This window comes from Heteronotia binoei, chromosome 16 (assembly GCF_032191835.1).
Source record: "Heteronotia binoei isolate CCM8104 ecotype False Entrance Well chromosome 16, APGP_CSIRO_Hbin_v1, whole genome shotgun sequence".
Classification (NCBI taxonomy): domain Eukaryota; kingdom Metazoa; phylum Chordata; class Lepidosauria; order Squamata; family Gekkonidae; genus Heteronotia; species Heteronotia binoei.
Genome location: NC_083238.1, coordinates 33462498 through 33477230, shown reverse-complemented (window position 1 = coordinate 33477230; position 14733 = coordinate 33462498). Strand labels below are relative to the sequence as shown.

The 14733-nt window shown below is 44.0% G+C and overlaps 1 protein-coding gene across 2 annotated transcripts in view; it reads left to right on the top strand.

Moving 5' to 3' along the window:
- The window catches only part of GPR155 (G protein-coupled receptor 155), a 55649-nt gene that overhangs the window by 28856 nt on the left and 12060 nt on the right, over positions 1-14733 (top strand). For both annotated transcript variants that reach the window (XM_060256892.1, XM_060256893.1), the window contains exons 6-11: positions 4536-4619; positions 5610-5730; positions 6354-6438; positions 6531-6621; positions 8813-9026; positions 12106-12210. In XM_060256892.1, coding sequence (XP_060112875.1) covers positions 4536-4619; positions 5610-5730; positions 6354-6438; positions 6531-6621; positions 8813-9026; positions 12106-12210 — 700 coding nt within the window. The remainder of the gene's footprint in view (positions 1-4535; positions 4620-5609; positions 5731-6353; positions 6439-6530; positions 6622-8812; positions 9027-12105; positions 12211-14733) is intronic.

The window sequence follows — 14733 nt, the reverse complement described above, 5'->3', positions numbered from 1 at the left end:
CAAGAATACAGAGTATCACTTGCCCCAGACAGAGAGTTCCATCTATACCTTGTGGCTAATAGCCACTGATGGACCTCTGCTCCATATGTTTATCCAGTCCCCGCTTGAAGCTGCCCATGGTTGTAACTGCCACCACCTCCTGTGGCAGTGAATTCCATGTGTTAATCACCCTTTCAGTGAAGAAGTACTTCTTTTATCCATTCTAACTTGAACTACGTCCTTTTGTCCGTTCTCACATGCTGGTTAGGTCATGCCTCCACTGATTTAGGTAGGGCTAAGCAAATTTTCCATGGACCCCTATTGGAGAGATCATAGGCTGACCCTCCAGTTTGGCTAGCCCTACTGCTCAGGTAGGAGGTTAGAGCTTGATTCCGTGCCAAACCTTGGAAAACTTTGTAAATAAATCTAGAAAACCTTAGAAATTCCAAAAGGGAAACTTTAAAAGGGGGTGGGGTGGGAAGAAGGAAGGCAGTTTATCCAGTCGGCCATAAGGAAGGCCACTGTGCTAAGAGAACAATCCGAAGCTTCAGGTTACAGCCTCTACAGCGCAGAATAAGGAAGGAGTGAGTGTGATCAGCCCAGCAGACTCAAGCTTCAGCACGAACTTGCAGCTTTCAGTGGTGCCTTGAGGGACAGACATTGGGCCAATAAGACTTCAGAGTGAGTTCCCTCCCCCCCCCCCCCCAGGAGACATGGCCAGACAAACACCCGATTTTCCTCAGAGGTCATGAGGTGGCTCAGGGATGGGTGGCCTTTGGAAGCAAATGGGCTTTCCCTTCCACAGGTTCACAGCCATGCTGGCAGACCCCAGCATGATGCTATGACCATTATCCCCTGTGCAATATACCTTGGTCCAGAGTGGATGTTACAGGCCTTTAGAAGACTGTGGCCACTTCCTTCAGTATGGGGAGGGGGTGGAGCCTCAGCCAATAGAAAGAAGAGAGGCTTAGCTCAGTAGCTTTGCTGTGCAATTGAGAGAGCCTGGCACAGCAAACTATTCCTCCCAACCTTCCTCTCCAAGGGAGGAGCTTCAGCCAGTGGAGAAAATAGAGGTAGCTCTGTAGCTCCTGTGTGATTGAGCAAGCCTTTCAATGCAAGCTGTGATGCAGAAGGAAGCAAGACAGAGGAAGAAGGAAGCAGATGACATCCAGTTGCTCGGGCCTGATAAGAGCCCTCCAGGGGCTTTATTTAGCCTCCAGGCTGCATCTTTGACACCCCTGGCCTAGACCAGCAGACACCCAAGCCTACGCAACAGACCCAGAACACAGGAATTGACATCCCACGCCAGGAGGAAGATAATTGTCCACCTTCCCCAGTGTCAGAATGTTAAGAGTCCTACTCAGTGATAGTTTCTGCTGAGAGCAACTCAGAGAAGGAAGAGGGTTGGGAGAGAAGGCAGAAGTCCAAGAAAGCTCCTCCAGGCTTTTCAAAGCAGAGCATTTCCAGTGTCTTCTGAATAAGGTGGTTAGCACTCTCAACTACCAATTCAAGGTGCCAGTAGAGCCAAGGTCAACAGTCTCTGCCAAACCACACAGCAGAGAGTTTAAAAGATCTGCCAGAGTGCAGGCAGTTTCTCCATTCCCTGACTTCTTCAAGGACGTCATCAATTCAGAATGGACCCTGCCAGGCAGTGGCAGTTCATTTACATCTATTTCCAAAAGGTTCTGTGCACTGCCAGAAGACATGATGGAGGATCTTAAGGTACACCTGATGGATATGCCAGTGGTGGCCACACACTCCAGAGTTGTGCTATCTAAGGATGGGGGAAATGACCTCAAATCTCAGTGGGCAGGAAGAATGAGGCAGTGCTAAAGAAATTGCACAAGGCATCATCTCTGGCAATCAGGGCATCAGCATTCCTCTCAAACTTTACAGATTCCATCATAATCTGGGCAGGCGATCTGCTGAAAAACCCATAAATAAGCCTGCTGGATCCTAAGAGGTTCCTGCTAAAGAGGGTGGCAGAATTTACAACTGACGCCTCCCAGGACAGGACCAGGGTGTGAGTGGCAAATATAACAAGAAGAAATATTGCTTGAAATACTGGAAGGTGGATCTGTTGTCCAAAAGCAACCTATAATTGGAAAAATTCTCTGGCAGGCTCTTCTTCAGGGAATCTAACCTCAATAGAGTCCTCATCAAGACAAGAGAAAAGAAGAAGGCGATGCCTTCATTTTCATGAATGTATGCAGGGCTCTGCGCACTTACCTGGACAGAACAGCTGCTTTCAGACTCTCAGACTCTTTGTTTGTTTCATACAGTAGCCAGAATCTGGCCAAGAGGGTAACAAAACCCACCATCACCTTCTGGGTGAAGCAATGCATATTCAAAACGTACAAAGCACAGGGCTTGATGTTTCCCAGCAGGATCACCACACACTCAACTAGAGCCTCAGCGACCATAGGAGCGTTCTCCACAAAGCCTTCAATTGTGGAGATTTGCAGAGCTGTTGCTTGAGCATCCTTCTTGAGCTTTGTCAAGCACTATAGGATTGACCAGGCGGCCTCAGCAGAAGCATCCTTCGACAGAATGGTCCTGCAGTAGGTGGTGGAACCATAGACTATTGGAAGGATCTCTCCCAGAAGTACAACTTGAGTAAAGCTTAACCAGCTTGGATGACTCCTCCTTACTGAAGGAGACTGAAACATTGGAACTCACCTAAAGGTTTCTTATCTTCAATGTGGTGAAGTCATCCACTTCCCACCCATCCCCCCCAAAAAGGAAGAGAGAAAAAATGTCGTGGAATACCATTCTAACAAGGGAAGTAAGAAAGACACATGTGAAGGATAGACGCAGAAAGGATAGACGTGACTGGAGGGTGAGCCTACAATCTCTCTAATAGGGGAATTTGCATAGTCCTACCTAAGTGAGTGGAGGCGTGACCTAACCAGCTTGGATAACTTTGCCCTTCTGAAGAGAAGAAACTTTCAGGTAAATTCCAATGTTCCTGACAGGCGTGGGACAGCCAATAACAAGAATTAAACACTTAAGAGCATCTAAAAACTATTCCCCAGAAGTACAGATGCTAAAACGTCAGACATTTCAATAAAACATTTCAATAAATTCCTCCGCAATATGTGAGGTTTTTTCCAGTAAACCCTGGCTGAGTTTAATAGTTAGTGTTTAATATAGGTGAACAATAATTAATTAGCTTGTAAAAATCAGAATGCCAGTTCAAATAAAGGAGTGGTCTTCTGCTGCCTTATTGAAAAGATCCATTAAAGGCAGAGAAGCTCTTTGAAGGGGAGTGATTCATCTTTCTCTGGAATGTATGACTGTAAGAGAGTTGCGGTTACCTCCTGGGACACATGTGAAGCCACAGTGTGTCCCAGATATAGAGCTGGATTTATGCATGAACAAAGTAAATTACAGTTTAAAGCCTCAGATTATGAAGAAGTACCTCTAAATACAAAACACCCTAATTTTCAGTTCTAGAATAATACACTATTTTTGGTAATTGCTCTGGGGCCTTTTAAACTTGGCATAGTTTAGGGCAGAGGTGTCAAACATGCAGTTCAGGGGCTGAATCAGGCCCCCAAGCAACTGGCTGTCATCTGCTTCTTTCTCCTTCTCTCTTGCTTCCTTCTGCTTGCTTTGCATGGCTTGCTCAATTGCTTTGCATGGCTTGCTCAATTGCGCAGCAAAGCCTCTGTTTTCTCCATAGGCTGAGGCTCCTGCCTTGAGGAGGAAAGGGGGGAGGCAGAGCTTGCTTTTCCAGGATCTCTCAATCCCATAACAGAGCTACTGAGCCAAACCTCTCTTCCTTCTTTTGGCTGAGGCTCTTTCCCCTTCTGGTCCCCTGGGGAAGGAAGGAAAGAGCCAGAGCTTGCTTTGCCCAGTTACCTGGATCCCATGAGAGAAATACAAAGAAAGCACCTTTAAGACCAACAAGTGCTAATGTTTTAAGCATGTTTTAAAAAAAAAAAAAAATATTTACCATAATTGTGCTTGTCTGTGTCCTTTTATAAAGTTTATATCTCTACTACCTAATCTTAAATAGGTACATATGTGCACCGACCCAACAAGGTTTCATTTATGTCAGATCCGAACCCTCATAACAAATGAGTTCGACACCCCTGGTTTAAGGCGTCATAATGTCTTAATTCAGCCCTGTTGGTGAACATCCTGTGTGAACTGTGTGTACCCTACGACACTTACAGAAATCTATTCAGCCTATAGACCTTCTTCCAAAAAAAGGTTGTCTGGAGGGTTGAGTTTTTTTGTTGTTGTCACGTTTCTGCTGATTTACGGGGACCCTATAGGGTTTTCAAGACATGAGATCTTCAGAGGTGGCTTTTCTTGTTTGCCTTTGAGTGGCAACCCTGGACATCCTTGGTGGTTTCTCACCCAAGCACTTGCCAGGGTCAACCCTGCTAAGCTTCTGAGATCTGATGAAATTGGGCCAGCCTGGGCTATCCAGGTCAGGGCATGTGTGAAGTTTGAAAACAGCTGAAATAAAAGAAGGATATGGATGTGTATGATATTTTGTAGAATTTTCTAAGGCAAAGAAAGCCATGACTTTATCTGTGTTTCAGGTGTGGTCCCTTGCTGTCATTCTACTGAGTAAAAAATACAAACAGCTTCCTCACATGCTTACAACTAACTTACTGATTGCTCAGGTCAGTACTGTATAGAATGCAAACCGTTCTGTCTTCAGAGTGTTTTCTAAATAAATAATTGCTTAGAAACTAATTGAGATCAGAAAATATTAGTGTTAAAAACATTTTTAGAGGTGTTATTATTTATTTATTTTATTTAAAACATTTAATAGCCAATAGCCACCTTTTTTTCCATGCGGTGTTAAAGGTGGCTTACAATATTGATAAAACACATAAAATCAGAATGGATTGCTGGGGTGAAAATACAATATTTTTCTGTTCCTAAGCAGAGATCCTTCTTACTGTTTGTTTTCTCTATGATATTTTACATTTAAAATACAGTAGATCTAGAAGAAGACGACGATGGCATTGGATTTATATTCTGCCCTCCATTCAAGAGTCTCAGAGTGGCTCACAATCTCCTTTATCTCCCTCCCCCACAACAGACACTCTGTGAGGTGGGTGGGGCTGAGAGGGCTCTCACAGCAGCTGCCCTTTCAAGGACAACCTCTGCCAGAGCTATGGCTGACCCATGGCCATTCCAGCAGGTGCAAGTGGAGGAGTGGGGAATCAAACCCGGTTCTCCCAGATAAGAGTCCGCACACTTAACCACTACACCAAATTGGCTCTCTACAACATGTTGATGCATTCAATGAATCAATTAGAAAAATTTTGATCAGTTAAAAAGATGCCCTTATTGTTGAGGCCTAGAGGCATTCCTTCTTTCCTGTCACTGATAATGAAATTTATTTTTGTTTACTATCAATTCAGTTTCTTTTCTTCTTTTAAGCTGGCCAGAAATAATACATATATACAGTAACTGAAAACAAGAAAGTGTTATTTTGTCAGATTTATTATTTCAGTTACATGCAAACTCTTGTACATCAGTTGATTGAAATGTATGTTTTCACAAATGATTTGTGTGACTGAAGCTTATCTACTGAGATTTTTTTAAAAACAGGCTACCAACCTTGAAATAGATGAAACAACTAATTTTTAACCTTTTCCCAGTGTGTCGCCTGCATTGGAATGGTGATGTGGAACTTCACTATTGAGGAAAGAAATATCACTGTGCAAATACTTGTGTTTGTTTTCCTGTACAGTGCACTTTATAGTGCTTTTTTGTGGACAGGTAAGTGGAAAAAAATATTTATATTAAGCAAAAGTCAGCTTTCTTCTCGGTTGGTGAATCTTAAATAAGCTAGCCACCCAGAATAGCAAATCCTCTTATGCAATTGGGATTCTACAGTTTACTTCCTTTAATTACACTTCCCTGGGAATTTTCCTTTGCTGCATTTTTTGTGTGCCAAGCTCACCCGTTCTCCAGTCTTTCTTCTCAGGAGCACCTGGATCCCTTGCCCGGCTCAAGGCGAAACTAGATGTGATGTCTTTAATTGACTTATAATTGCATGGGGGAACTAACATTCCCAAGCACGACCCCTGTTCTAGCATATTCCTACTTCTTTTAGATCCAGGTGGACAGCCATGTTGGTCTGAAGCAATATAATGAAGTTAGAGTCCAGTGGCACCTTTAAGACAAACAAAGTTTTATCAGGGTATGAATAAATTCAAGATATGCACATGAAAGCTCATACCTTGAATAAAACTTTGTTGGTTTAAAGGTGCCACTGGACTTTAACTCTTTCCTGCTTCTTTTATACCTGCTTGCAAGCTTCCTGCTTTTGGGAAAATCTGGTCCCTGAAAAGCAACAAACCGAGTTTCTCTGTTGTGTCTTCCTCTGACCCTTCTTCCAGGTCTCTTATCCCTGTCTTTGCTGCTTTTGAAAAAAAGAGAAGCCATAAAAGTTCCTGTTGGAATTATCATGGTAGCTGGCTGGGGGTAAGTGAGCAGAGGTACATTTTGGAGAAAAATCTATGGGAAATTGCAAGCCAGTTATAGGTATGATTTGAGCTTGTGTTTTCGTGTTGCAGAATCCCAGCAGTTCTTGTTGGAATCATGTTACTAGCTGGTGAACGAAATGAAGATGTCATTGACTCTGCATTTTTTTATGGGAAACACCAGGTAAGGGTAATGTTTCTCTTCCCATCTTTTGAGAACTATTTTCCCCAGGACAGTGGTTGTGAAGCTCTTTATTCAGTTTCTCTTCTGAAAAGAAAACAGTTTGCCTAATAGGGTTGTTTTTACCTAATGTAGAAGGGCTTTGTTTGATAGTTTAGGTGCCACTACCCCTTTAAGACTGAACCATGTGGCATTCTGGGGAGGAAATGGTGATGGCAGTTGGAGATGGCAGCAGACTTCAGTACTGAAGTGATTTGGGTTCTGAAAGTGTTTTAGTTCATGTTTGGTGTGTTCTTAAAAAATAAAAATGAACGTGTATATCTTACCTTTTCTCTGACTGTTGTTGTTGTTGTTCAGTCACACAATCAGGTCTGACTTTTTGCGACCCCATGGACAAAGTCATGCCAGGCCCTCCTGTCTTCCACCATCCTCCGAAGTCTGCTCAAATTTGTGTTTGTTACATCAGTAACGCTGTCCAGCCATTTCATTTTTTGCCATCCCCTTCTTCTTTTGCCTTCTGTCTTTCCCAGCGTCAGGATCTTCTCTGACTATAGTTTTATGTAAAACTATTCTCTAACTATAGTTTTACATTTTGCTGATGATCTCTGGAAACGGAAGACCATAGGAAAGATGGCATCCCTATGGATACCTATGCAGTTAACTTGTTTGTTGTATCTGTTTCCTGGAAGTAGCACTTCTGCTCGAGGAGAGATTACATTTTTCCAGCAGTCCACTCTTGGGTCCATTTCTACTTCAAGTACTGAGTAGAATGTAGTTACTGGAGGGTCACTGGACAGTGCTGGGTAGCCCAGGCTAGCTCAGTCTCATCAGATCTTGGAAGCTAAACAAGGCAGCCATGGTTACTATTTGGATGGGAGACCACCAAGGAAGACCCAAGACCCTATGCAGAGGCAGGCAATGGCAAACCACCTCTAAACACCTCTTTCCAAGAAAACCCCACATGGACGCTGTAAACCAGTCATGGTTTGATGGCAAAAGTTGTCACTAGTGGCAAGGGATAACAACTCCTGCTGATTCATGCCTGGATATGCCTCAGTCAGCTTTAAAAAGGAAATTACATCAATGGCAGATCAGCAAAGAAAAGCAAGGAACAGAGGAACAGAACCTAGTGGGAAGAGGGGAGAGAAACAGCCCACACCTTTGTGGTGCTGATTCACACGTGCTAGCGTCACACTTCTTAGCATTTAACAACATTGCAACTGAATGTGCATGTGTGTGTGGGATGGAGAGAGTAGGTAGGTAGGTATTAGAATCAGCATCACCCGATGAAATTGATGGACAATACGTTCAGATTTGACAAAAGGAAGCACTTCTTCTCTCCGCAAGTTATTACATTGTAGAGTTCATGGCCTGTGATCATAGTGATGGCCATGAGCATAGATATTTTAAGATTAGGCAGAGTCATGGATGAGTGGTCCATTGGTGGCTGCTAGCCATGATGACTCAAGAGAACGCCCATGGCAAACCTCTGATTACCACTGCTTGGAGGCAGCATCAGGGAAGGCTTTCTATGCCATGTTCATTGGGCACCATGTGAAAGATAATGCTGGACTAGATGGACCACTGGTCTGTTCCAGCAGGGCTCTTTTGTGTGTTCTTACTGTGTGAACTGATTGAAAAGCATTGAAGATTTTGTATGTTAAGAATGTGTGGTATGTGATGGTTTGCTCATTCGTTCAAGTAGCTGCATTATGCTGCAGACTTCTCATAATGGATACACATGGCTGAATCAGCCCCTGGAAACTCAGTATGGAGTCACAAATTGCCCATGGTCCCTTTTTTTTTGTAAGGCAAGAGCATGTATAGCCAAGATGTCTTTTGCAGAAAAGCAAAACAAAAAGGGTTAAGTTTACAGAAATCAAATCAGACAAATATCCTGAATACATTCTATAATATCCAACATAAAAAACATAGAAGAAACAAGCATATTTATTTTTTTTTCACCCAGTGTCAGACTTCAAGCAGATCCCAGACTTTTGCATTTTTTATTAATTAGTGCACACTCTGTTTTTTTAAAGTGATACCTAGTAAATTTGGACTTATAGGTTACCATACCAAAAAGCTTGGAACCACTGTCCTAGAGAAAAGCAATATTACTTCCCTCCTCCCCCCCCCCCCAAAATGCTTGCACATTCTTCAGATTGAATGCCTCTGTCTTCCTTGTTTTTTGCAGATGATTATTACAGCAGTAGTTGTATTCATCAGCATATTGATCTCAGGTGTATCGCTCATGTGCATGAACAGAGTTGTCCCAGAGGACAACTGTGAAGTCCTGACCCAACAGTCCCAATCGAGTGGATCAGAGGAACTTGAAAGGAATATAAATGAACAATCCCCATCTTCAACCCGTGCTTCTCATTCATTGACGAACTCTTCCATAGGAAAAGGTATGGTAAATACCGGCATAAAATATTCCGAAGTAGGAAAGTAGTGAATGATCATTTCCACCTCCTGCAGGAGTATCTTGATTCTTAATATCAAGGGCTCAGTTGGGAAATCATTTCCCCATTTTTGCACTCGTCACTGATGTTTGTCATACAGCATAGTAGGGTCGTTGCTGCCTACTGTGACCTCAGGGCAAAGCTAACTTCTGGTGGCTCCCCCCCTCCCCCGCACTGATAACATCACTGAGTCACATGGAAAGCGCCCTGGTGCCCTAGGCAGTTGTCTAGTTTGCCTAGTGGCAGGGTGACCCTGTATGGTCCCAGTCACTCCAACCCCCCAGCCCCAGTTTGATGATGATGATATTGGATTTATATCATCTCCACTCCGAAGAGTCTCAGAGCGTCTCACAATCTCCTTTCCCTTCCTCCCCCACAACAGACACCCTGTGAGGTAGATGAAGATATTGGATTTATATCCCGCCCTCCACTCTGAAGAGTCTCAGAGTGGCTCACAATCTCCTTTATCTTCCTCCCTCACAACAGACACCCTGTGAGGTAGATGAAGATATTGGATTTATATCCCGCCCTCCACTCCGAAGAGTCTCAGAGCGGCTCACAATCTCCTTTACCTTCCTCCCCCACAACAGACACCCTGTGAGGTAGATGAAGATATTGGATTTATATCCCGCCCTCTACTCCGAAGAGTCTCAGAGCGACTCACAATCTCCTTTATCTTCCTCCCCCACAACAGACAACCTGTGAGGTGGGTGGGGCTGAGAGGGCTCTCACAGCAGCTGCCCTTTCAAGGACAACTTCTGTCAGAGCTATGGCTGACCCAAGGCATCCCAGCAGGTGCAAGTGGGGAATCAAACCCAGTTCTCCCAGATAAGAGGCTGCACGCTTAACCACTACACCAAACTGGCTCTCTTTGAAGTAGAATGGAATGTCTATCTGACTAGAAGGAGCATCTGTAGTTTGGAAAATTTATTTAGGAAACGTTTCTCTCTGAAGGAGTATAATCCACATCCATCACTTTATGAGAGTTTCACTACAGTTATATAGGAGTTTTATTTATTTATTTATTTATTTATATTAAGATTTATACCCCGCCCTTCTCACCTAGGTGTCTCAGGGCGGCTTACAACACAATAATTAAAACAATTTCAGTTTAAACAATTAAAATACCATTAAACCATAATTTAGTAAAAACAAGATAGAGTAAAAACCGGCGGCCTATAGATACATTTTTTCATCCAGGATATTTTGCATTGTCAGTTAATATCATAGGCCTGCCGGAAGAGGACTGTCTTACAGGCCCTGCGGAATTGCCCTAGATCCCGCAGGGCCCGCACCTCTTCCGGCAGTTGGTTCCACCAATAAGGTGCCGTTATTGACTTCTCCATCTGAATGGAACACACCCTCTTACAAATGAAATGCTTTAGGCTGGGGTTTAGCGTTCTGAAGCATTTCATTCGCAAGAGGGTGTGTGGATGTTTGTGCAAGTGATTCTTGAGAAAGTGGAAGGTGAAACAAAGGAAATATCTCTAGTTAACGGTTAGATTGCAGTTTAGCTGGAGGCCAAAGGCTTACTTCTGCATTATAAAGAACCCTCTAATTATTTGAGAAAGAAGATTATTAAAAAGTGCATTGTGAAGAGTGAACTGTAACAAAAAAGTACCAAAATACACCATTGGTATTGCATGTATGAGAAGTATATATATTGTTAGCTTGCAGAATATATTCAGACTGCCTTTTAAATGTGGTGTTTTGTAATTCATTGTGTTATTCACCACATTTTCTGTTTCATTTCCTAGAACAGGGTTTCCCAAACTTTTCCCCTCTGTGGCCCGGGTGAAGGATGCTCAGTGAGAGATACAGAGACTGTGCACCAGCCAGGAGCTTTCCCTGCCCTCTCTGATGTTTCCCAGGAAGGGTTTCTAGCTAGCGCGCAGTGTTTGTAGCACTCTGAGTGCTGCAGGTGGCGACATGGGGGGGCGCTGGAGCGCAACGCAGCATGCAGCACTGAAGATAAATAGGGGAAGGGGCGGAGACTGTTGGGTTGCCCCTGGTGACCCGGTATTGAGGCTTCCGTGGCCCAGTACTGGGTTGCGACCCTGCAAATGGGAAACACTGCCCTAGAGTATTAAGAACAGCACAAAAATTTAGTTGCCTAAAATAGTCAGAAGGCTAGAAGCAAACTGTAAACACAGTTTTTAGAAGATATTGCAATGGCTGCCAACTTTTTCAGCACCAGGGACTGGTTTCATGGAAGACAATTTTTTTACAGACCAGTGAGGGGGCAGTGCTGGTTTTTTTGCTGCCCAGGCTGCCTCCCCACCTGTGCTTATCCTTGCCCCCTTGGGGGTCTTTAAATTGGGGGGAGAGTGGGGCTGCTTCTGCTGAGTTCCCACTAGGTGGCCAGGTGGTAGAAGGTCAATCTGCCTCCCCTTCCCATTTAAAGACCCCCCCCCCAGTCAGCTGATCGGGTGCTGGGCAGGCAGAAGGGGTGGTGGAGCTGCTTTGCCTCACTCTGAGGCTGCGTTCCTAACAATTGGGAGTGAGGGATTTCCAGTAGCAGCCAGGAAGATGAATCTGTCCTTACAGAAAGCATTACTTTACTGCTATGTATGTGTAAATGTATGCCATGCATGCATAATTAACTATCTAAATCCCCAACATTGCACCCACTAAGTACTTTTGGGAAGTGGGTGGGGCCAGGTAGGGTTTTTGGCCAGCAAGGCCTCTAATTGGCTATTAGGAGATGTCATTGGCTGAGCAGATTTTTCCAATGTTACTTCGGCAGCAGCTGCCCCCTCAGCAGAAGGATCTGCTTTTTGTTACTGAAGTGAAGCTGTGGCAACCATCTTGTGGCTGGCTCACTTCCTGCGGCAGCCATTTTGTTGGTGCACCCTCCATGCTCTGTCAGAATTCTGGATTTGCCTGCTGGCTCAGAAAGTTGGGAACCCCTGATCTAACCCCCCTTCTCCCTTCCCCATCATAGTGGAAGTATAACGCGCCTTCCCAAGTGATGCTGTCTTCTTGTCATCACAGGGATGTCATCTAATTTTATTTTCCTCTGCAGGGTGCTGCGCATGCCAAAAGCAGTATGGAGAGTTATGTTCTTCTGAAGGAGAGCTAACATCTACCCCAAGTGCCAATGATAACTGCACACCGCCTATTGAGACAGGTAAATTATGCTTACCATTCAGATTGGCAAAAAGTACAAATGCAGTTTAAATTTTTCCTTTTTGCCAAATGGGTGTTCACTACAAAGGTGGGGATTGGGCATTTTGGTTGCTCAAATTGCCATTAACTTCCCTTTATCTATCCTACATGGTTGAGTGTGGCACCATGACTGGTTTTTTCAGTATGCATTATTTCCACATACTCCCATATATGGCTTTTTTTGTAGCAGGAACTTCTTTGCATATTAGGCCACACACCCCTGATGTAGCCAATCCTCCAAGAGCTTACAGTAGGCCCTGTACTAAGAGCCCTGTAAGCTTTTGGAGGATTGGCTACATCAAGGGGGTGTGGCCTAATATGCAAAGGAGTTCCTGCTACAAAAAAGCCCTGCATATGGCTTATGTATTACTAGTATTATTATTATTTGAGTTCAGCATCAGTGCTATCAAGTTTTATTTTCCAGTACGTGGTGAGTAACTGGAAAGGTGATTTTAGTAATGGGAAGGATTCACAAATAATCTCTTTATCATTATTAACAACCAAGCTTTTTGGTAGCTTTACTATAGAGATACATATTTTTGGAACAGGTGGAAAGGCAAGCTATTGCTCTGCTACAACACAGGAGAGTCTGTGGATATGTTTACATTGCTTTTTTTTCTATTCTACGGGAATATTTCAGCAGTTTATGAAGCTTTACTTAGGTGTTGAACTTCCTTATAGGTAAAGCAAGCAGAGCAATGCATCCTGTATGCCACATTGAGTGGGTGGCCACAGACATTTAGCACTGGGCACCAATTTGGAGACAGTAGGTGCAAACTCTTGTAAATAGCCGCCTCCCCTCTTATTAGGGATTATGCAAAACCAAAAAAGATGAATTAATTCCTAGGGCAAATGTCTTGAATTGGTATTTAAGAACTTCTTGCTGCCACCTAGTGGCAGGAACCGAGAACATGATCTCTAATGTATAGCTGATTACTTTAAATGTCTTCTAGCAAGTTGTAGTTTAACTGTTTGGGACTTGATATAAGGAAGAGCCATAACCTGGATAGACCATGCTAGCCAGATTCCATAAGATCTCAGAAGCTAATCAGGGTCAGCTCTAGTCAGTGTTTGGATGGGGGACCATGAAGAAATACAAGGGTCACCACAGAGAGGCAGGCAACGGTAAACCACTTCTAAACATAGATCCAGGTGGGTAGCCATGTTGGTCTGAAGCAGTGTGACAATGTTAGAGTCCAATAGCACCTTTAAGACCAACAAAGTTTATTTAGACTGTGAGCTTTTGTGTGCATGCACACTTTGTCAAATAGGATGAAAAACCCTACAGGGACAACATAAGTTGGCTATAACTTGACTACATACATGCAGGGCGAATTTTGTAGCAGGAGCTCCTTTGCATATTAGGCCACACACCCCTGATATAGCCAATCCTCCTGGAGCTTACAGTAGGCCCTGTAAGAAGAGCCCTGTAAGCTCTTGGAGGATTAGCTACATCAGGGCTGTGTGGCCTAATATGCAAAGGAGCTTCTGCTACAAAATGAGCCCTGTATACATGTGTGTGTATAAACACACAGAGATACATACACACATAGGGAAGAAGCCACAAAATGTTCACATTTTTGACTCAACAAGGCTAGACAGTGCAGCAAACATGGTAGGTGGGGTGTTTGTATGTGTAGGAATGGAAGTTGAATTGTATGCCTGTTCTAAATATGACTGTTGAGGCTTGCCTAGTGTCTAATCTCTACTGAACACTAAACTTATAAGATGGGTGACAATTTGTGTTTCCTAAACAGGAACAGAAAAATAGCTTGCCTTAAAATTCCCTCTTGATGACAGCTGCTTAAACAATATTTTATTATAGCACTTTGTTTTAATACGAGGTTACTCGGGATATCGGTGAGAACACATAAGATCTTGTTTTAGATATAGGAGCCAGGCTGCGTTTTCGTACTGCTTATGAGTTGCGCCCTGCCCTGTGCTTGAGAGTCTTGTGGTCTGAGCAGCACCGGTGCTATGCTGCTGTGCCTGCCACCCCAGGCACGGCCCCCCCAGCCCCACCTCCCCACAGGCACCTGACCAGCTTCACTGCAGCAGCCGGGGTTCCCTTCCTCACCATACCACCATGTTGTGCGGCCTGGCTGCAGGCGCTGTGATTCGGATGCATGCCTCCGCGGCTTCCTCCCTCTTGTGTGATTTAAAACTCCAGAAGGGCCCTTTGATCAGAGCCTTCATTTGTCAGTGGGAAGGGCAGCGGCTCTCCCTTCCTCGCTCGCTTGCTCAGGGCACCCAATTTGGCACCTCACCCAGAGCTCTGTCTGTAGGCGAATGCCTATTGTTGCCTAATGCAGGGCTTTTTTTGAGCAGGAACGCAGCTCCGGCTAGTTTGTCATCAGGGGGTGTGGCTTAATATGCAAATGAGCTTTTCCTACAAAAAAACCCCCTGTGTGAAACAATGGTGATGTCAGGGGGTGTGGCTTTATATGCAAAGGAGTTCCTGCTGAGTATTTTTTACAAATAAAGC